This window comes from Paroedura picta, chromosome 6 (assembly GCF_049243985.1).
Source record: "Paroedura picta isolate Pp20150507F chromosome 6, Ppicta_v3.0, whole genome shotgun sequence".
NCBI lineage: Eukaryota > Metazoa > Chordata > Lepidosauria > Squamata > Gekkonidae > Paroedura > Paroedura picta.
The window spans coordinates 69,308,931-69,331,604 of NC_135374.1; the positions used below are offsets into that span (position 1 = coordinate 69,308,931).

Genomic DNA, 22,674 nt, shown 5'->3' on the forward strand with positions numbered 1-22,674 from the left:
CCCACAGCCTTTTACAGAGGCTCCCTAACTAAAGCGGGTCCGCACACAGGCTGGGACTGCTCATATATGGTTCCTCCCCCATGCCAAAATCCTGCAAGTTCTGACAATAAACCTTCATGAACAAAACAAAAAAATTAATAAACATCTTCATTTTACAACAATTATTTCTTAGTTGTCGAACACTGTCTCTTAGTTGTCGAACACTGAAAACATAGAGAGGGAGGGTGGGCAACCTCGGCGGCAGGGAAGAGGGAAAGAGGCTTGCGCCTCTTTTTCTTCTCCCTAAAAGGCTACCAGAGGGGAGTCTGGGAGGAGCAGCTCTGGCCTCCTCCTCCCCAGGTGCACCCCGACTGTGCCACCCCAAAGGATTGTGGGACCTGTAGTCCCCACTCAACAAGTCTTCTCGCAAGGGCTTCTCTGCAGCGGAAACACACCCAGGGTAAGTCCCAATTGCCATTCTCTTTAGAAGGAACAGTTCTAATCCACCTTGTTGCAGTCATGGAATGGCATGGTTTAGTTAAACCACCTTTTATTATTTTCATATGTTAATAAGAGCCTCTTGTGGCGCAGAGTGGTAAGGCAGCCGTCTGAAAGCTTTGCCCATGAGGCTGGGAGTTCAATCCCAGCAGCCGGCTCAAGCCGGCTCAAGGCTGACTCAGCCTTCCATCCTTCCGAGGTCGGTAAAAATGAGTACCCAGCTTGCTAGGGGGTAAACGGTAATGACTGGGGAAGGCACTGGCAAACCACCCCGTATTGAGTCTGCCATGAAAACGCTAGAGGGCGTCACCCCAAGGGTCAGACATGACTCGGTGCTTGCACAGGGGATACCTTTACCTTAATACAGATTGTCATTTGAATACAACTGGAGTCTCAGCAATGCATTACACCCTGTGCTTTTCATATGCAATATAAATGTTGTAGCTCCCCATCTCTGCTTATAGCCTCCACAGTTACAATGTGCTTCTGTTTCTGGAATCTCACTTCAGGGACCAGGCCCACATGTTCCTAAGGTTATACATTTTCTATCTAGTCTAGAACAGTTATGATTTATGTTTTTGTTGCTATTTCCTCTAAATTCCAGAGACTGGATTTATTTGTATAGTGATTAATTTGTTAAATTTTTGAAATTAATGTATTTACTAAAATTATTATCTATTTTTATTTATTTATTTATTTATTTATTTATTTATTTATTTATTTATTTATTTATTTATTTAATATATCAATTTCTGTACCACTCCTTTTCAACCAGGTAGTCTCAGGGCAGCACTATACCAACTACTGCTATTCCAACCACGCTGTGTTTGTGATCTTGTGTTTGTGTGGGAGGCAACATGTCATCTTAGAGGTTATGAAATGCAAAAGATTTATGCATTCATCATCATCACAAAAGCCCTTCAGACAGTATTTGAGCCATTGACTTTTGATTCAGTTTACAAATGCTCTCAATATTAGCTGTATTACTGAACCTGTCATAGCAAATGTAAGGAGATAAGTAGTGAATAAGTTTCCTTACTGTTTCTATAAATCGATAAAAAATAGTTAAAAAATTATTTAGGATTTAATAAATCTCAAGAAGACACAACCTTTTGCCTATTGGTTTTGTTTGCTTTGGGTGTATTTCTACAAGAAACCAACGGTGTTTCTTCATTTACCTGTCAGGAAGGCAAGAAGGAGGGCTGCTATAAAACATGAAGGTGGTGGATGGGACATGTGCCCAAGGTTAATTGGGAGCTTGGGATTCACCTTTCATTGTAGAGGGGGTTCCCTGAATCTGGACTGGCAAGAGGCTTCATGAAAGAAAAGGCAAAGAGGATTAAAGATTGGTAACATTCATGAGTCCTTGTCCAAATGCTGTAAGTCAAATCACCCTGCATGAAGCAGGTGGAAGTCAGAATGTGCATTTCTCCCGCAGACATCCTGGGTGAGAAGGGATATTGGCAGTAACTCTTCCGTAGTGTCAAGTTCAGCTTAGAGTTATGTTTTTTTATATTCTTTTCCTTAGATCTGTAAATCTACTGACTTGATAGTATTTTGCCTGCCTTGTGTTTTAGTTTAATTTTTAGCAAGAAAAGTATCTTGTTTAAGAGAGGAGGCTGTGATTCAAAGTCTTCCTCACAAACTTTAATCACTCACTCAAACTTAAGCATGCATGCATAGGAGAAGGACTGAAGTAGTTTAGAAACTCTACCTTTTGTACATGCTCAAAGACAGACTTTACTAGTGCTTCCGGAGTCACTGGTAATGTGGGAGGCTGGATGTGGGAGGCTGGCACAAAAAGAATACACTTTACATGCACACAATCATGCAACACACATATAAATATGCCTATATAAACATGCAGAGGATGGATTTATGACAGATCCTTCTTTGCCATTCAAAACCAACCAAAAAGTGTATGGTTTCTACAGACACTGTACAAAACTGTGTCTCTGTGTGTGAACATTGACTGCCAGAAATCAGTCCAAAGGTGAAGGAATTTAATTATTAATACGTAGTATTCAGTGAATAAAAATGTTTGGACTCTTCTAAGGTTTCTACCAAGATATCAGGGAGTCCTAAGTAGGTCTACTGTGAGGCAAATTCCATTTTATTCAATGGACTTACTTCTAGGAAAGTATTTGCAAGAGAGCTTTTGCTATACCACTTTTGTTCTGATCAAGCCCTTTGCCACCCTATTCCTTGATGGCATTCTGTGATGGGGACAGATTCCTTTGAGCTGTGTAGGTTCTTTGTTCTGTATATTTCCTGCTCACTGTCCTTTCTCTGACCCCTTTGCTTTGTGGTCTTTGGGGATGTAAATTAGCAAATTGCATCTCAATTATCTGGTGCACTTATTGAACTTTTAAAGTAATCAAAATAATGCTTTCCATGCAACCCAGAAAGCACTTTGGCATTATTCTACTACCCCTCCCATAAATGCTTGCATACACATTATTTTAACATTTCCATCCAGAAAAAGTCTTTTCCTATCTAACTTTCCATTTCACACAATTGATTTCATTAATTCTGCATTATCTTTGCGTGAAATTTCATTTTTGCAATGTAGTTTATCTTAGTGACGATACTTTACTAGGCTTTTACAGGGGCATTAAAATCCCTTTTCCACTAACACACAACATCTGTATGTTCAGGATCATTTCTTTGATGATAAATCATTGCTGGCTTTATGAGATTTCTGATAGAGAAATAGGGTTGTTAAATTCCTTTCTGTGCTATTTTTCTCTCCCATTGTGACCTAAAAATAAATTTCTATAGCCGTTTTTCTTTTTTTCCTTCCTTCCTTTATAGAGGGGCTTAATGCTGACAACATCAAACAAGCCTCAGAGCAGTTGAACAATCGCTGGATTGAGTTCTGTCAGTTGCTGAGTGAGAGACTGGCATGGCTGGAGTACCAAAATAACATCATTGCCTTCTACTCGCAGCTGCAGCAATTGGAGCAGACAGTAATTACTGCTGAAAACTGGCTGAAAGTACAACCTGCACCAGCAGCAGATCCGGCTGCAGTGAAAACTCAGCTAGAGAAGTGCCAGGTTAGACATTCTGCCCTGATCTTTGCTAGATGCATGTCATTGTGCCCATTCTTTGTTTAAAGGAATTAAGAATTAAAACAATGGTTTCATTCCTGTATGAGCCTGTTTTCAGGACTGCATGAGGCTGCTGTCAACTTGCAGTTGGGTTACATGATAACCTACAAGATGCACCATTTCCCATAACAGCCATTACTATCATTATGGAAAATGGTAAAATCAAGAGTTTACCAATGAATTTAGTAAAGTGACTCTTGTCTCGTATCAACACAGTTTCAGTATGTGAGGGCTGCTTGGGGCAAACCAACCCCATACCAATCTCCTCCACATATTCCTGAAATTCCCCATTCTACTGGCTAGCAGCAAAGGGAGTGCAACATTTCCAATCTTACAAGTATTTATATTATTTTATCTTCCCTATTTGCTGACAAAGCAAGTAAAACTTAAAGAGAAAAGGAGAAAGGACAGGTAAGACATGTTCCAAATAAGCCACTATTATCAGGAATGGGCACAAATTGTGAACTAAAGTTCATGATACATCTACCATCACAACCTTCTGTGAACTTTCAATGCGGTTTGCAGAAAGCCTGAAAAACAGCTGGGAAAAAAACAAGACAGCATGAAAAGTGCTGAGTGATAGGAGCAGCCTGCTCCCCACCACACAGCATTAGGGAGGCTTTTGGCAAATCCCATTGGAAGGGATTGTGGTCCCTTTTAGTGGGATTTGCAGGGCCATGAACTGGTTTGGTTAATGAATGACCAAAACTAAAAAAGGAACACAACCCAACCTTAACAGGTAGGAACTCAGAAGTTGAGCTGTACAATAAAATAATGTAAAACTTGTTAATTATTTATTATAGTCACAAAAACAGAATAAAAACGTCTTGAAAACTATACAGAACTAACAGCACATAAGACCAAACGCGTTTCGACCCTACTGGGTCTTCCTCAGTGGTCAGAACTGTGATAATACACTCTATATAAAATATCTATATTAAACTCTTTAGAAAGTGTAGCTGAGTGGTTGAATGGGATCTGTAAATTATGGCTCCAACCAATATATGTAAAATTTATCCTTTTTGGAGACCCCCTCCTATGATATATGCCTAGGGTCACCACTTTTCGCTATTATATAATTCTGTGATAAGAATGTATCTCATGTGCATCAGGAAAAAAGCTAAAGAGTTTAATAAAGATACTTTATATAGAGTGTATTATCACACAGAATCATAGAATCATAAAGTTGGAAGGGGCCATACAGGCCATCTAGTCCAACCCCCTGCCCAACGCAGGATCAGCCCAAAGCATCCTAAAGCATCCAAGAAAAGTGTGTATCCAACCTTTGCTTGAAGACTGCCAGTAAGGGGGAGCTCACCACCTCCTTAGGCAGCCTATACCACTGCTGAACTACTCTGACTGTGATAACTTTTTCCCTGATATCTAGCCTATATCATTGTACTTGTAGTTTAAACCCATTACTGCGTGTCCTTTGCAGCCAATGGGAACAGCATCCTGCCCTCCTCCAAATGACAACCTTTCAGATAATTAAAGAGGGCTATCATGTCCCCTCTCAACCTCCTTTTCTCCAGGCTGAACATTCTCAAGTCCCTCAACCTATCTTCATAGGGCTTGGTCCCTTGGCCCCAGATCATCCTCGTCACTCTCCTCTGTACCCTTTCAATTTTATCTACGTCCTTCTTGAAGTGAGGCCTCCAGAACTGCACACAGTACTCCAGGTGTGGTCTGACCAGTGCCATATACAATGGGACTATGACATCTTGTGATTTTGATGTGATGCCCCTGTTGATACAGCCCCAAATGGCATTTGCTTTTTTTACCACTGCATCATACTGCCTGCTCATGTTTAGCTTCTGACCACTAAGTAAGACCCAGTAGGGTCGAAACGCGTTTGGTCTTATGTGCTGTTAGTTCTGTATAGTTTTTGTGAAGTTTTTATTCTGTTTTTAATTGTGCACTATAATAAATAATTAACAAGTTTTACATGATTTGGTTTATGAATGAACCTTGGCCACAAACCATATTTTTCCAGTTCATGCCCATCCCTATTACCCAGTGGTAACAATGCATACATAAGCATAAAACGTTTTCTTTGAGAGTGGCAAGAACCCATTGGTAGCCTTGTTAAAGGTCAAGGAAGGTGAGTACTAGTAACCTTACTGATACGTTCAAAAATGTGCAGCACCCTTCAGTGATGCTGGAATGGACCACAAAAATAGGAAGGAGGAAAACATATTTTATGCATTTCCCACTGCAGTCAAGGAAGGAAATTGGCAAAAGGCAGAATGAATTATATTTGGGATCTCTGTCCATTTTTACTATTGGAGGATTTTGGTTGGCATCCTTTTTACAATAAGTGTAGAGCTGGGGGGTAAAATGGTAATGACTGGGGAAGGTACTGGCAAACCACCGTGTATTGAGTCTGCCATGAAAACGCTGGAGGGCGTCACCCCAAGGGTCAGACATTACTCGGTGCTTGCACAGGGGATACTGTATACTGCTACCTTTCCCTTATATAACAGTATACAAAGAGAATGAAGCATCTTGAAAAACTTGCCCACTAAGCAATCATATGTTACTTCTGTTTTAATTTTCATGAGCATTAGATTGTGAATCGAGATTGCTGTTTGATAAAACATATCCAGTGTTTAAATACTTTGGGAATGTTAAAATGCAATTCATATTAATAATTATAAAATAAAAATAATAAAAGTTCTTATTCCCAATTAAACAGTCTTTGTTTTGAATTGGTATTCTAATTTAATGAATGTAAGGATTAGAACATTGATATGTTTAATTCTTTTCAATTAAACCATGACAGCAATATGCACAGTTTTATATTTAGCTATTAATATATGGTTTTCAGCATTTTGTAGCTTTAAAGCACTCTTCCTAGGATGTTTGATTAAAATATTTAAAATGTAGTCTGGTTCCGACTTACAGATACTTGAAACGGTAAACTTGTCTAATAGCTACAGATGTATGTAACTAAAAACAGGGTTCTAGAAATAAACTGCTACTGTAAATTAAATGAAGATACATATATTGTTTGACTTAAGCTCATAAAATACAGTGATCCTCCACTGGATCAAACTTTGTGGTATTTACTTGTGTGTCAAGTAAACATGGCCAAAGGCCTAAAGAAGGACACCACATACAACCATTGACAATAAATAGGCCACAGGGTTATTGCAAAGGAAAATAGCAGCATGGGTAGATCCTGCCATCTCATGGCCAGCTGACCACAAAGAACCCCCTGGCCAGCAGCTGCAGCAGGAGCCATCAGGCTAATTCCTCTTTGCTTGAAGCCCAGGTCCTACCCACCTGCTGGCACATCAGAAGGTGGTATGTTAAAGGGAAACCCATAGGCATTGGTCTCTGCTTGTTCCCCCTGCTACCTTGAAATATGAGCCATCAGGGAGTACCGCATGGGGGCACCACTGTGGCCCACATCCACACAGCCTTCTTATGGAAGCCCACCAGCAATGAAAAATATATAAAAATACATGCATGAAAAGACAAAAAATTGCATAACAACTGCATAATTAACATAAAATCAGAATTCAACATGATGCAGTGGTGAAACTATTATAACCCAAAATATAGTGTGAGAAATATAGTGTGAAGTGGCCCACCTGCCACTTCAGCTGATACCACACCTCCTCCTACTGGCCTCCTAGTCCACCGAGGCCACAATTAGCAACTTTGATTTAATTTTGCAGCTCTGTTTAGCACTACAAACTCCTCCAATCATGTGCCAACACACCCATCAGCATTCCAGTGGTTATGCCAACAAAAGTCACCTAACCATCTTCTCTTGCTATATTGCATTTCTGCACAAAGCTTTTATGAAGCAAAGTCAAAGCAGAAGATATCCATACTAAATATTATATCTGAATTTAAAAAAATGAAATGTCATATATTTACTTTACTTAAACTTCTTTTCTTGATTATATTCTTACTTAAAAAAAAATTAGGATGAAGTTATCCGCTTGTCAACCCTTCAGTCTCAGATTGAAAAGCTTAAGGTTCAGAGCAAAGCACTGAAAGAGAAACAGCAAGGTCCAATGTTCCTTGAAGCAGATCTTGTTGCTTTTACTAACCACTTCAATCAAGTTTATGCTGATGTACAAGCTAAAGAAAAGCTTCTGCAAACAAGTAAGTGTTACTTTTATATATAATACTAGTAATCAAGCCCGGTGTACTCACAATACAGCGGGCGCTAGATAACGATCTCGCGGCTGGCGAGTCGGCAGGCCGCGAGCACGCGGGACATGGCAGCCTGATGCGTTGGAGGCACTTTGCGCCTCTCGCCACGTCAGGCCGCCGGCCAGGGAGCCCCCACCAGCTGCACTGCGCGTGGCTGGCGGGGGCTCCCTTGGCGGCGGGGCAGCAATCGGAGAGGCCAATCGGCAGGCGCTTTGCGCCTGCTGATTGGCCCCGCCGATGGTCTGTCTGGAGGAAGGGGCCAATCGGCACCCTTCCTCATCCCGGACGGAGCCTGCCCTAACTCCTCCCCCTAAGCCCTTATGGCTTTATTTAGTCCACGGCGCCCGTGGCGCCGCCGGCGGGGTTTAAGATATTATTTGGAGCAGGCCTACTTTGTAGGGCTGGTTGTTGCAAATTGCAAGGTTCTGTTTGTGAGCTCAGCAGCGACATCTAGTAGATGCAGAACAGGAGCTAAAGTAGATGCCAAAAGGCAAGCCTGGATTTGTTCCTTGTCTAATCTTGTTAGCTGGGCTAGACTATATGGCACCATCCCCAAATCTCCAGGAATTTACCAAACCAGTCAGCAACCTTAAAAATAATTATAAAACCTTCCTTCTCTTAACTGATAACATCCATTGAGAAACATGAAATGACCATTTCAAATTATTAATGTCTGTCTTCTCCTATATATTTCTGTGACAAACAAGTTTGGTGGGTATAATTTTGCCTAGTGATTTAAAAGAACCCACACAAATTATGATTATGTCACAAATTGCGTAGTATTGCTACCAGTAGGTAATCCCAGAATGACCATTGAGGCTATGCAAAACATGATAAATTACAGAGCAATAAGTGGAGAGGTTGTATTTCATTTTTTAAGATTTCTGAAAGCTTGGAGACTCAATACAATTTTGAACATACTATACAAATCATACTTGTATTTCCTAATAAGTGCGTGTACAATGTGATACTTACAATGCTGAGGTAAGGGTATTTTATACAAAAACACCCCTCTGTATAATTCTTTAATGTGCCACATTATTGCAAGCAATGCAATTTATAACTTCAGCTCAGGCATTTCTAAACAATATATTTTTCAACAAGAGTTTACTTTAACAAGTATAGAATGTTCTTTTGAATTATTCTCTTTCAAAGGGATGTTTGGCAGAATTTATCATTTTCTTAGGTTGCAGGTACAGATTAAAATGGGTTACATTATGCCACACAGTGCAATCTCATTTTTCTTTATTAATTATTTTTCTTTTAAATGGAGAAGCCAATTGTGAAATTTATTAGATAATATCTTCTTCTGTATGCTCTATATTTTTTCACCTAATGTATGCAAACTACCATCCATGAAAAGCAAGCGGCAATATTCCTATACAGTATAATAAAGCAAATAAGGAGAGGGTTTTGTTCTTTGTTCTCATATAAATATTTTAGAAAGAAAAATAAATCCTGCAATACTCTTTATGCTACTGCATCCAAACTGTTTAATCAGATAAACTTGTTAAATTCGCACTGAGCATAAATTATATTTCTTTCTAATTTCATGTGAAAGTTTTAGAGGCTTCATGATTCTGGTGAATAAGGGATAGGAAAAGTATTTTTCTCAATTAAACAGAAGAATTTGAATAGAAATATATTGACACTACTGCTATTGTTAGTTTTCTACCTCATTTCTCTGTGCCAAGAGTATCCTAAGAGTATCCACAAATGTGGCACAGTGCCTGCTCTAAGGCATTACAATCTGTAGACATAACTAAATTTGCACTCTATTTAAATCTCTTTAACTGTCATGACTTCCTAAAAGAAACTGCTAAGTCTTGCACTGTGTTAGAGCTGGATTTCTCTTTCTGAACTAGAACTACAATGGTTTCTTTGTGTTGCTACAATGTTGAAATGGTTTTAAACTTGTAATAAGCATGTAAACATGCCATAAGTAAAATATACAGGGACATGGGTCAATAAAGACTAGTAATATATACTGTTGTAGCACAATAAAGGTACAATGATTAAGTAAAGCCTTTCTTGAAGGTGATTTTGAGGAGGAACTTGACAGGAAAAAATGAAAAGCGCTTAGAAATGGGAATCTTCCAGGTGAATTAATTCCTTCCTTCCTTCCTAGTTGTAATGTAGGCTGAATACATTAAGGATGGCATACTAAGCATTCAAGAGGCAGCTGGAGTACTTTTTCATTTTCATATTTGTGTATTCCTTTACTACCAAGCCTGTCTCCTGGGCAGTCAATGAAGAACATTTGGTCTCCTGGAATCAAAGCAATATCGTTTCAAATAGATGGTACCATATTGTTGGCTAGTTTCCAATTATAGTTTGTCATGTCATACCCCCCCCCCAAAAAAAACATAATAGCCTAAAAGACTGAAATATATATCTGAAAAATAAACATACTGTCTTTAAAAAGTCTAAGCTAAAACTTCTTTAATATATATGCATAAAATACAGAAAACAATAAAAACATGGAACTTTGAAAGTAGTAAAATTTTAAAGAGCACAATGGCAAGCTGACTTATTTAATGGTATGATGAAAAGATAAGTGGTCTGATCAGTGATCTGCTTCCTTATGCAGACACAGGGAACTTCTGAATACCAGTGCTAGGAGACAGCAACTGGAAAGAATCTTGGTCTCTGTGCCCCATTTGCCCTTTAGACCAAATTATTGGTTGAAGAATTAATCAGAATGATAACTACGTAGACATCTAATCCAACAGTTTCCTTTTCCATTCTTATGCCTAGTTTACAAAACAAACATTTTTTAAAATGTGGAAACATATCTACTGGTGTGCTCTCTGCAAAAGGAATGACTGCGTATGTAACATCCGTTGGTCCTGCGTCCACCCATGACAGACAACCAAGGATCGGGGAAACGGAGTGCTCCAGCAGATGCAAAGGAAGATGGGCAGCGGAGGAGGTGGTTGACCAGGCCCAGCACTGAGCCCTGCTCACTCTTCCTCCACCACCCACACACCAGGCTCCACATGAGGACAACAGCTCCAAAGGAGTCAGCCACGGGGGCAGGCAGTGGAGGACCTCAGAAGACAGCTGGCAGCACTGGCAGCATGAGCGGGGCTCAGCACTGTATTTGATCCCCCACTCCTTCACATGCAGCCAGCTGGCTGACCATAGGCTGCTCGTCAGAGTTCTCAGAGCTTTCTCATCCCCACCTACCTCTCAGGGTGACTGTTGTGAGGAAAGGAAAGGAAGGCAATTGTAATCCTCCTTGAGATTCCTTTGGGTGTTGGAAAAAAAAACTCTTCTTCTGAAGGTCAGGGTTGAAAATACCATTTTAAAAGAAGTAGCATGCTGTGCAATTTGACCAGAATGTTCTCAAGCTCAACCTTCTCCTGACCCTTTGTCTTCTAAATGCAGTTCTTTTTTTAAATTATTATTACAGATTTGTTATTATTATATTAAGAAATAATATACAGAAACTATATTGGTTAGAGTATATAAACTGTATTCTACAAACATTCTAGTATAAAACCCCATTCTATCCTCGTGTCCCTTATTTTCTTAAATAGTTCAAATAAGGACTCCATTGTTCTTGAAAGTTTTTCAGATAATCATCAATGTCAGTTTGACCATCTTGGCCAAATCTTCCAGTTTAGTCCTCTATTGAAGGTAAATCTTGTATCTTCCATTTTCTGGCTATAACCAGTCTTGTTGCTGTCGTTGCATAGAAGAATAAATTTCTTGTTTGTGTTGGGAGGCACTGCGGTGATATACTCAATAGCATGTTTTCAGGTTTCTAAATGCAGTTATTATGCATAAGACACCAGGGAAATAGGATTTAAAATGAGTTCACTACACCAGCTTGTTGTAGTAGTTAGGAATGTTGACTTCTAATCTAGCGAGCCGGGTTTGATTCCCCACTACCCCTCCACTTGCAGCCAGCTGGGTGACCATGGGCTCACTAATATCAGGGCTCTCTCAGCCTCACCTATTTCACAGGGTGTCTCTTATGGGGAGAGGAAAGGGAAGGTGAATGTAAGCCACTTTGAGACTCCTTTGGGTAGAGAAAAGCACCATTAAAAGAAATAGAGTTGGTTTTTAGACCCCGCTGTTCACTGCCCAAAGGAGTGTCAAGTGCTGAAAAAACTCACAACAAAACTTCTATGAAAAGAAAGCTTTAATGGAAGTTAACTCTAGTCACTATAACCAAAGAAGTCAAATCTGCCAGCTGGCAGAACTACAAGCACTTATCAATACAATTCTCCCACCCAAATCTTGAGGGTTCCCAAGGGAGGGGAGCCCCCTCTCCCAGGTGCCATCCCAGGCTTCCTGCCAGAGGTGTAGAAATTCGCGCGGCCTTGAGGCAGCCGGCGCTGACTTGTTGATAAAGCCTTTCGCAGGCACCACGGGAACCTTGTTACAATGTTTCTCAAAAAGGGGGGGGGCAAATATGCAGAGTGAACAGGCAAAGATCAAAGCAAACAATTCAAAGCAGGCAACTGCAAAGCATGGTTACATGGGAACAGAGAGCAGGCATGGGTCACAGGAGTAAGGCACAATATGCATAGGCAAGATGGAGTCACCCAGGCCCAGTATTTCAAGAACATGGCAGAGAACAGATACTGATCCTGACAAGGAGTCTCAAAGCAGCCTATAATCACTTTCCCTTTCCTCTCCCTACAACAACCACCCTATGAGGTAGGTAAGGCTGAGAGAGCCCTGATATTACTGTTCAGTCAAAACAGCTTTATCACAGCTATGACTAGCCCAAGGTCACCCAGCTGGCTGCATGTGGAAGAGTGTGGAATCAAACCCAGCTAACCAGATTAGAAGCCACCACTCTTAACCACTACACCATGTTGGTTCTCGGTATAGGATGAAAATTATATTCAATGTTGTTGTTGTTGTTGTTAGGTGCAAAGTTGTGTCTGACCCATCATGACCCCATGGACAATGATCCTCCAGGACTTCCTGTCCTCTACCATTTATCGAAGTCCATTTAAGTTTGCACCAAGTGAACTCCATCCAGCCACCTTATTCTCTGTTGTCCCCTTCTTCTTTTGCCCTCAATCGCTCCCAGCATTAGGCTCTTCTCCAGGGAGTTCTTCCTTCTCATGAGGTGGCCCCTACATTCAATAGTAGGTCTTAAATCTGTTTATAGGTAACATACAGATTTTACTGGACACATTATACTGTTTCAGATGTGCACTGGGTGCACATAACAAATTACAACTAAGCTTGTATCCTTGAGGTGAATGTTGACCTTCCCTCAACCTCAAGATTCTTACAGTGTAAATATGAGCCCATATAACAGTATTAATCCTACCTTACCGCATCACCTCATTCTCTTCCCAAAGCATACACGATGCTAGCTTGCTTTCCCACAAAGGTAAATCCCTGAGATGTATATAGTCACCTGAGACAATCTGAAGGTTCCCATTTAAGGGCAACTGGACTCTCAAAAAAAAAAAAGGTGTGCTGGGGACTGGTGTGTGTTACATGCATACCACTGCAAGTCTCATTAGAAGAAAGACTTTCTGTATAAATCCATGGCTATGGATCCAACACTGGGTGGTTTTGACACAATCCTAATTGATTATCTATCTTTTGCAGATATATTAAATATATTTTAATAACATCTGCTATTATCTGTTCTACAAAGAAACTATCTGGTCCTTAAGAACATTCTGTGAAAAGTCCATTTTACTAATTTTGTGACATCGTAAAAATAGCCATGAAACTGCCTTCTATGTGGCAGATTGTGAGTGGCTGTGCAGAAGGGACTGCACAGACATACTTAGCCCTTGTGACCTTTTCTTGCATGCGTTAGGAAAGGTCAACTGCCACTTCGGAGTCAGGAGGCAAATTTCTTCCAGGCCAGACTGGCCAGGGATTCTGTTCTTTTTTTTTTTTTTTTTTTTTTTTTTGGGGGGGGGGACGACGACACATTATCTGGATATGGAATTGGGATCACTCGAGGGGGCAGGCAGTTGTGACCTTCCTGCACAGAGAAGGGGCTAACACTATGCTCTATAATTAATATTGCACTGTAAATGTCAGAAAATAGCTAATTTATAATTGCTGGTATCAGTTTCTGTATTCTACATACTGTTGAAGACAGAAGGTAATAACTTTATATGCCAGCCACATCTTCCTGAAGTGAATGGCAAAATTCCAGTCAATTTGAATTGATCTTTATTTTATCCCCTAGTGAGTTTCTTAAGCTTCCACAGATGTTAACCTATTTAGAGGCATCTGTAATGCTACTCTAATGGGGGCAGTTCAATAAAATGCAACTTGTATTTTTTTTCTATGCTAATGTTCTAATCTAAGCATTTAACAGATGTCCTAAAAAGAACATTTTCTTTTTACAGACATGCTCAATACAATAACAGGAACCATAAAAAGGTTATTGGCACTTCCAGTTGTAGTAGCTTTAAAAATAGATGGAAGTTCTAGATAACAGGAGCAAATATGAAAAAGTCTTCTTTGGCCAGTGCATACTAAATGCAAACAACCCCCCCAAAACGCATCATAGTTTAGAATAAATTTTAGTCAACATGCTGATGTCTTCAACTTATGCCTGATTTGCACACATATGTCCATGTGCCTGCAACCAGTTTATTAGTGTTCTTGATATATTTCTGTGACAGTCAGCATAGGATCTGGGACACTCAAGTTTAAATCCTCACTCTGCCAAGGAAGATTATTGAGTGGCCTTAGGCCAATGATTCTCAGTCTAACCTATCTCCCTTAAAGTGGTTGTTGTGAGGATAAAAATGAAGTATAGAAGCATTACATTGTGGGCTGCTTAGTGAACAATATTCTTTAATTCTTTTGTTGTATACTGGTCAGTTGACCTTTGCCACTCAATTTTCACCTGATAAAGTAGTCTTGTAAAAAGCTATTTTGAGGGCTTGCGTTTTCTTTCTTTTGCAAAAGCACCCTAACAAGTCTATAGTTGAGGCCAGGGCGGTTAGATCTGCCCCCCCCCCCCAAAGCAGAGTAGATCAGTACCCCCTCAGGCAGTTACCACCTGGGACAGAGAGGGGGTTGTTCAGAGCAAGAGGGGAAGGGCTAGTTTCCGCCACATATAGGGTTTTAATGGAAATTTTAAGGGGGTTTTATTGTGGGTTTTCTACTTGTTAACCGCCATGAGCTATGGTGGGAATGGAAAGTTATAAATACAACAATAAATACATAAAAAAACATGAGAGGATGATGGGTTGCATAAAAATGTGAATACTTGTTTTCCTCATTGCATTAATTAATGTCCAGAAACACAGAAAAATGAGACATCATCAGAGGATCCAGAAACCATCAGCTAAGGGAACATGAAATTCAAGTTTATATCTGGTCAGGGAGATTTTAGTGTGGAAATCTTAAGCTTCTTTGGCTATTTAACATCACAAGCATGTGGGTAAACACTAATGTGGAAATGGTCTCAGATGGTATGGGTGACTCAGGTGGGTACTTAAGAGACCATACTAAAAATACTACCTTAGTATTTTATCTTATTTCCTTTAAATGTTACTTGCACTGCACAAACTGTTGGATTCAAGGGGAGAGTTTTTGTCTACAAGAAGGGAAGGTACTCTTTGACTTTATCAGGCTGTGACCCCTGTGTGCCTGAGTTCAGAATGAACACAACCTCCAGCATCCTTTCTTCAGCAGACCTAATCCTCAGCTATAGAGAAACGAGGGAAGTTTAGCAGCACCCTGATCCTGTTTTCCACACTTGTGCTAATCCTTTGGTTGTGAAGGCTTGCCCTGGCCCTTCCTTTTTGGTTCTCCCTTGGCTGATGGGTAAAAGTTTGTCTGGGGGTGGACTGACTCTGAACTCCCCCAGTGTTCTCTCTGTAGCGGACCCACAGTGCTGGAATGGATCTGGGTCAATGGCCTCCCAGGCTAGTCCATTATCTGTCCTGTGTCACCCTTCCCTAAAGTTTTAAGAGTCTGTTCTGTTGGACTTAAGGTTGTCAATGTGTTCATAAATATCTAGAGATCTGAGAGTGGATACACTTCAGGGAGGGGAGGGACTTCAGTAGGGTATAGTGTGATTCAATAGCACCTTCAAAGCAGTCATTTTCTCCAGGAGAAGTGGAATAAATATTTTAAATAATAAAATATCTATGCAATTTGAGGTCAGATGTAATTTTGGGAGCTCTCCAGTCCCGTCCTGGAGGTTGGCATCCTTTTTGGACTATACAGGCCCCAAGGGGCCTAAGCCTCTGCCGGCCTGTTCCCAGGTACAGACTGCTGCGTAAGCCTAGCTTCCCTTCTGAGGCTTGCTCCAGACTTCCAAAGACAGCCTTTGAGGCTGGCACATTCCCAGGTATGGCCTCAGCCTTGCTGTTTTGTCCTTCAGGCCTGACTGAGTAGTGCCTGGTCAAGTTGTCCCTTGCCAGAGTCTCCTCTGAAGCAGGTGAGTGGGAGGGTGATACCACCACCCTCAGGCAGCTTCCCACAGGATACAAAGGAGAAAAATCAAACAAATGGACAGAAACAAGTTTAGAGCCATTGTGATAGATTTTGAGATAGATAGATTAACGAACTACCCCTTTCTTGCTATTACAGCATTATTGGAAAGCTAAAATGATACTGAAGGATAGGAGAATGAAAATGAATCTTCAGTACTCATGATAGGATTCAACCAAATTTGGTCTTAATAGTGGCAAAGAATCTTAATATTGTTATGGAAGAAGATGTGGCAGATTTGAAAATACAAGAAGAGTAAGAATGGAAAAGGAAATAGAAGTTGAAAGATTCCATTTGTGCAGGATAAGATAGCAGGAGTAAAGAGAGCAGTGAAAAGAAATACGGATTATCAGCTTGAAACTGATAGCTAAATACATAATTAGCAGTGAGTTTTCCCACTACACAGAAATTAAAAAGAGGGTTAGGCAATGAGCACTGCAGTACATTAAGAGAAAACTCAAAATGAAGGAACAGTGCAAATCTCTTCAGAAAGATGACAGGATTAAATTTACTGCAATATTTATTATAATAATACTCCCTTCACACAAGTGAATCCAAGATTTACAGCAATAAATACAACCAATTTTAAAACCTAAACCCAGCAAACAGAAAGTGGAGGGAAACACAGTAGTGCTCATAGTATATGTTCTTGCCTAGCCTTGAATACAGGCCCTGTCCACATGGTTGTGATACAAGAAAACAATAGAATTAATATATGAGATGGTTGTGGCAAGTAACAGAGTGAGGATGGAATGTTACCTTCCTGATTGCATTCCAGAAGGTCAGTTTTTTGGTATGAGATGGATCACAAGGAAAGCAATAACATAAAATTATAAAAATACAACATAACTACTTGTATTCCAAAAAGGAACATGAAACCAGCATAAAAAATTGAGCATATCCATAAAATGGTTCTCAGGCTAGAAGCAGACGGTAAAACAGAAAAAAAGATAAAACCGTTTTGTAAAGCCCTGAGTAAAAATTTAAAACGTTTTGGCCCACATAAATTACAGGCTTAAAAGGTTGGCTTCAAGTGAGCCTCAGTTGGGATAAGATATTTAAGTGGCAAAATATCCATTAACAAAGACCTACCTCACCTGTACAGGTGAGATACAGAAAACAGGGCTTAGAAGATCAGCCTTTATGCACAGACTGAACAGTATGGGTAGAACCACCCCTTGGTGGGACGGATTAAATAAGGATATACCGCCATCTTTGTGATATAGTTTTATTCTGTAAATTAGGTAAATTGAGATTTTATTGTTTTTAGAATTTTATGCTGTGAACCTCCGCGAGACCTATCAGAGAGTAGCAGAATACAAATCCATAAACAAACAAACACACAAACACACAAATAAATAAATAAAGCTTCCTAGCCCCAAACTGTTTAGGGCCTTAAAGGTAATTCAGTGCTTCCTTATATACTTCAGCTTCTCTTGTTTTCATGAGAAAAATTAAGCCAGAAAACTGAGATGGGTTTGAGGCTGCTCAAAAACAGACTAGAAGATGCAGCGAGATAAACAGTGAGGTATTTGTGGGATAGAAAAGAAGGGGGCCCTACTCAGGTGAAGATGCTGTGGTAGAAGACCAAATGTTCTAAGACAACCCAAGCCAAATATGGGGAGAATGAAGCTAAAGACAGAAAGATATAGAAGTTAGGTTTCAGGAGGGGAAGCAGAACAAACAGAGAAAATCATACTCTGCTTGTGTTGCCAAGGAAGTTTGTCAGGCAACCAGACCCAGGTAGAGGACTTGTGGATCTCCCTTAATTACTGTTCGTCACCAAACTACAGAGAACAGTTCTCCTGGAGAAAAATGGATCATTCAGAGGATGGACTCTATGACATTATACCTCACTAAGGTTGTTGTCTTCCCTAAACTCCATCCCCAAATTGTTTCCCAGCCTAGAGATGGCAGGTGTATCGCATCAGGCCCACTAGGGGCCAGGTGAGACCCAACATCTCCAGACTGAAAGTGGTAGCAACAAAACAAGCTGCTCCTTTCTGTTCCCCTATGTCAGCAGACAGTGAAGACAAGCCTCTGTGGTGCTCTGTTGGGGTGGTCAGGCTGGCCTATTTGCCTTATATATGAAGTAGTTTAATCTTTAGTAATAGTTTATTCCCTGTTTAAGAAATCAGACTGTAATTCCAATATTTTGACTGGATCTAAGTCAGGATCCAAACTCCTCTGCAGTAGGGGGTTGGGGACATGTTTGCACGCAAAGATCTCTCTCATATACTAAGGACACACATTCTTTGTGAGAGGGCTAAAATAATTGGAAAGAAGTGCCCTTAGTACCTGCCCAGAGCCAGCCTTACCAAGGTTCCCCAAGGCACGGGTTATGTCATTACCACTCAGATTATAAAACTTGGCCTATGAGGTAATTAGGGCCTTGGAGAACCCTGGTAAGGCTGCCTCTGAACAGTACAAAGGGGAGAGGTCTTCAGTTACTTGACTGCCCTGTACAACAAGCCTGTAGCCAGAAAAGTTTTTTGGGGGGAGGGCATATGAGCAGTGGTGATGAGGACATCATTTATTTACTTGATTATGAGTGAGTTATGATGTACTACAAAGCCTCTGCAAGGGATCATTCTACAAAAAGGTTAAACAATAACCCATTTTGTTTAAAACCGAATATCCCTTTCCTTTATTTACACCTGATGAACAGTGCCTTGCAAATGTATGAAGATCCCTGCCTCCGTATTGTCCCACTTCCAATCACCTGGGTTGTAGTGTGTCAAATGAGAATCCCCCCATCACCATAAAAGTGTCTGAGCATGAAATGAAGGATTGCTAATGAAGATCACAGGAGAAGGTTCATTTTTTGAGGTGGATGGCTTCTTTGATTCACAACATCATCCTCCATTGACCCCCTCAAAGTAGAACCTCAAACTTTGCTGTAGTTTGTTTCCACATAACTTGTTATAAAGACTTAAGGATAGCAATAGGCACTCAGACTGGAATGCAATAGAGTTGTCAACCTCCAGGTGGTGCCTGCAGATCTCCCAGAATTACAAATGATCACCAGACTAACTGGATCACTTCCCCTGGAGAAAATGGCTTCTTCAGAAGATCGACTCCATGGTATTATACCTGATTAATGACCCACCTTCCCCAGGCTCCCTCCCCTGAATCCCTCCCAAGAATTTACAACATGGAGTTGACAACCCAAACAAGTATGTGCACTCACTTTTCTTGGCCGCTATAGCCTGCCTGGCATGCAAGGGAAAGGAGACGTTTTGACTTCATGTAGGTGGGATTAGAAGCTGGGGAGGCTCCCCTTTAAAGATACAGAGATTGACTGCCCCCACCCCTTGCTGAGCCTCATCAAAAGAGAAGGCAAAATTTGTTCCCAGCACCAATTATTTGCCACCCTTTTACAGTGATTTTGTAATGCTGTAATGCTGCAAGCCACTGTGGGTTTATGGTGCAGAATACTTTCCCCCCATCCCAAGTGTTTTCAAGGGCCATAACAACTGCATGTGCATAAGCACGCACTGTAAAATGTTCAGGAATCCACATTTGAAAGGAAGAATACAAAGTGGCTGCCACTCACCTCTGATTCTAACAACTTATGAATACTCCCCACCCAGGCTAAAAAGACTCCCACCCAGGTTCTTCCTTATTGTGCTACAGTGCTGTAGATCAGAAGAATCCATGACTGTCATGAGCTACCAAGCTCAAACACAGAGCACAGCCAGACCAACGCTACCAAACATCATAACCTGGATTGAATATCAGTTATTGGATATCCTCCATTGCATTGCCTTCTCCAGCTATTTTGCAGGAATATCAGGATGGGTGGGAGAAATAGAGGTGGGTTAAATTTGCGTATTTATGGAATTTTCCTCTAACCTCCAGATGATCACATCTTTATGTGCATGTTTAGCAGCATGGGAGCAAGATGGATGCCCATAGTATGGTTCAAGGTTTTGGTTTTAACCTTTAAGGCTTAACGCAGGTTGGGACCCACATACCTAAGGGACTGCCTATTGTCCTATGTACCCGGCAGGACATTATACTCTGCGGGGGGGAAATCGATTGCTCATTCCCGGCCCCAGAGAAGCGCGCCTAGCCTCAACCAGGGCCAGGGCTTTTTCTGTCCTGTCCCCCACCTGGTGGAATGAGCTCCTGGGTGAGCTACGGGCCATGTGGGAGCTGTCAGCGTTCCGCAGGGCCTGTAAAACGGAGCTCTTGCGCCAGGTCTATGGTTGAGGCTAGGATTTGCGAGGTAGAGCATTGCCCCCCCTGGGGTTTGAAGTATACATCACTACTCTCCATTCTCCATTGCCTTGGTTGGGTAGGGGGAGAGTGGTATTTTTCTGCCATGTTGGGAATTTTTTAAGTCTTTTAATGGGAGTATTAGAAGAAGAAGAGAAGAAGAGTTGGTTTCTTATATGCCGCTTTTCCCTACCCGAAGGAGGCTCAAAGCGGCTTACAGTCGCCTTCCCATTCCTCTCCCCACAACAGACACCCTGTGGGGTGGGTGAGGCTGAGAGAGCCCTGATATCACTGCTCGGTCAGAACAGTTTTATCAGTGCCGTTACGAGCCCAAGGTCACCCAGCTGGTTGCATGTGGGGGAGCGCAGAATCGAACCTGGCATGCCAGATTAGAAGTCCGCACTCCTAACCATTACACCAAACTGGCTCTCATTACACCAAACATTACACCAAACTGGCTCCCATTACACCAAACTTACACCAAACTGGCTCTATTAATGGGGGGTTTTAAGACTGTTGTTACCTGCCATGAACCTACGTAGGGAGTGGTGGGAAATAAATTAAATAATAATAATCTTTAACCACTCCTGTGGAGTGGATAAAATAAAGCCCTACGGGCTCTCGGGGAGGAGTTAGGATGGGCTCTGTCCGGGATAAAAACTCACAGGGGCGAATCAGGAGCCGCTTTGCGGCTCCTGATTCGCCCCTACGAGGGCCAATCTAGGGCCAAGTGGCCAATGAGGAGGCGCGCAAAGCCTTGGCCCAGCCTCGCCCACCAGGGGACTCCTTCCCATTACCCTAGGGAAAGGAGCAAGGTTGCCACGTCAAAGACCCTGCTCCTTTCCAGCCATCCCCCAACACCATGCTACCGGCTTACTACCCGCCCTCCATCCCCAGGCCCCTTCCCGCCCTGCATCGCCTGCCCACGACACAACCCCCCTGGCACACACACAGCGGCACCCAGCTGCCGCCAGCTAACACCCCCACCCTCCCCAGACCCCTTTCTGACCCACCGCTGCTTCCCGCAACATGAACACCCACTCAAACACACACTCCAGCACCCACCCGCCGCCTGCTAATCCCCCCACCCTCCACAGAACCCTTCATGACCTGCCCCGACGCCCTGACAACCACCCGCTGCCTCTTCCCCAGCCCCCGTCCCCACACTTCCCAACCCCAGCCCAACTCACGCTTCCCACGGCCAATCCCCGCTCCCCGGCACTGCACTCACCTTCCGCCGGTCCTCCTGCTTCCTGCCTTTCTCTTCCCTTCTGGCTGCGCACCAGCCAGCATGCTGGAAAAGTGAACCAGGCATGCACGGACTCACGCGCATGCCTGGTTACTCATTCTGATGCCCCGATGTGGCCCCGGCGCCCCGCCCCCCAGCTGCAGCGCGTATGCCTAGACTCCCGAGCATGCGTGCTTCCCGTCCCTGTTGCCCGCGCTGCCACCCCCTCCAAGCCGCGCCTTCCTCCAGCAGCTGCAAGTACGGTATGAGGACCACGCCCTATGCCCGCACTCTGCCCATTTTTACAAATGGGCTTTTTCCCTAGTTAAATAATAATACCCTAAAGCACCATAAAACCACAGCACCAAGCAGTATTCTTCTAGCACCACCTTCGGGATCTGTTCTGCCAAATAACAACAACTAGACAGCTTCCACGCCATGGATTAGGCTGCAATCACCGCTTTTTTGTGTGTGGGTCTAAATTCCATTTTTGCACAGAATCAGGCCCAATCCGGGGCAGTCCCACGCCTGGCCTGACTCAGGGCCTCAGTTGCCCCATAGCAAGGGAACACGGAGAAATCCACGTTCCGTTTTTTGCCCCAAGATCCAACAGTGTGTATGTCGGGGCTGAGCTGTGCATAAGGAGAAAAGGTCAGCCTATCCCCAGTCAGGCATTGCTTGCCTTTCAAGCAGCACTTCCATCTAGCCTCACAGTCTTTAAAAAAATGTCCAATCACAATACAACACAATTCCAAAATATCAACCCCTACCCATTGCAGAGTTTGATCAGCACCCTTTCTCTTTTTTTCTGGGTTTGCATGAGATTGAAGACAGTTTGCAATAGAGTGTGAAGGGGGGATTGGTGTGATAAAACAGCCCATGTTTTTTATCCCCTTGTTTGAGTTGTAATGGTTTTATGTTACAACACAATCATGGTAATTTCTTTTTTAAAAAATTGGGCTTGGAGGGACTGTAGGTATTTTTACCACATGACAATGATTGATGAATAAAACAAAT

The 22,674-nt window shown here is 42.0% G+C and overlaps 1 protein-coding gene across 18 annotated transcripts in view; it reads left to right on the forward strand.

Moving 5' to 3' along the window:
- Positions 1 to 22,674, forward strand: part of DMD (dystrophin) — a 1,311,735-nt gene that overhangs the window by 587,737 nt on the left and 701,324 nt on the right. For all 18 annotated transcript variants that reach the window (XM_077342956.1, XM_077342959.1, XM_077342965.1 and 15 more), the window contains 2 exons: positions 3,292 to 3,533; positions 7,526 to 7,706. In XM_077342956.1, the coding sequence (XP_077199071.1) occupies positions 3,292 to 3,533; positions 7,526 to 7,706 (423 nt within the window). The remainder of the gene's footprint in view (positions 1 to 3,291; positions 3,534 to 7,525; positions 7,707 to 22,674) is intronic.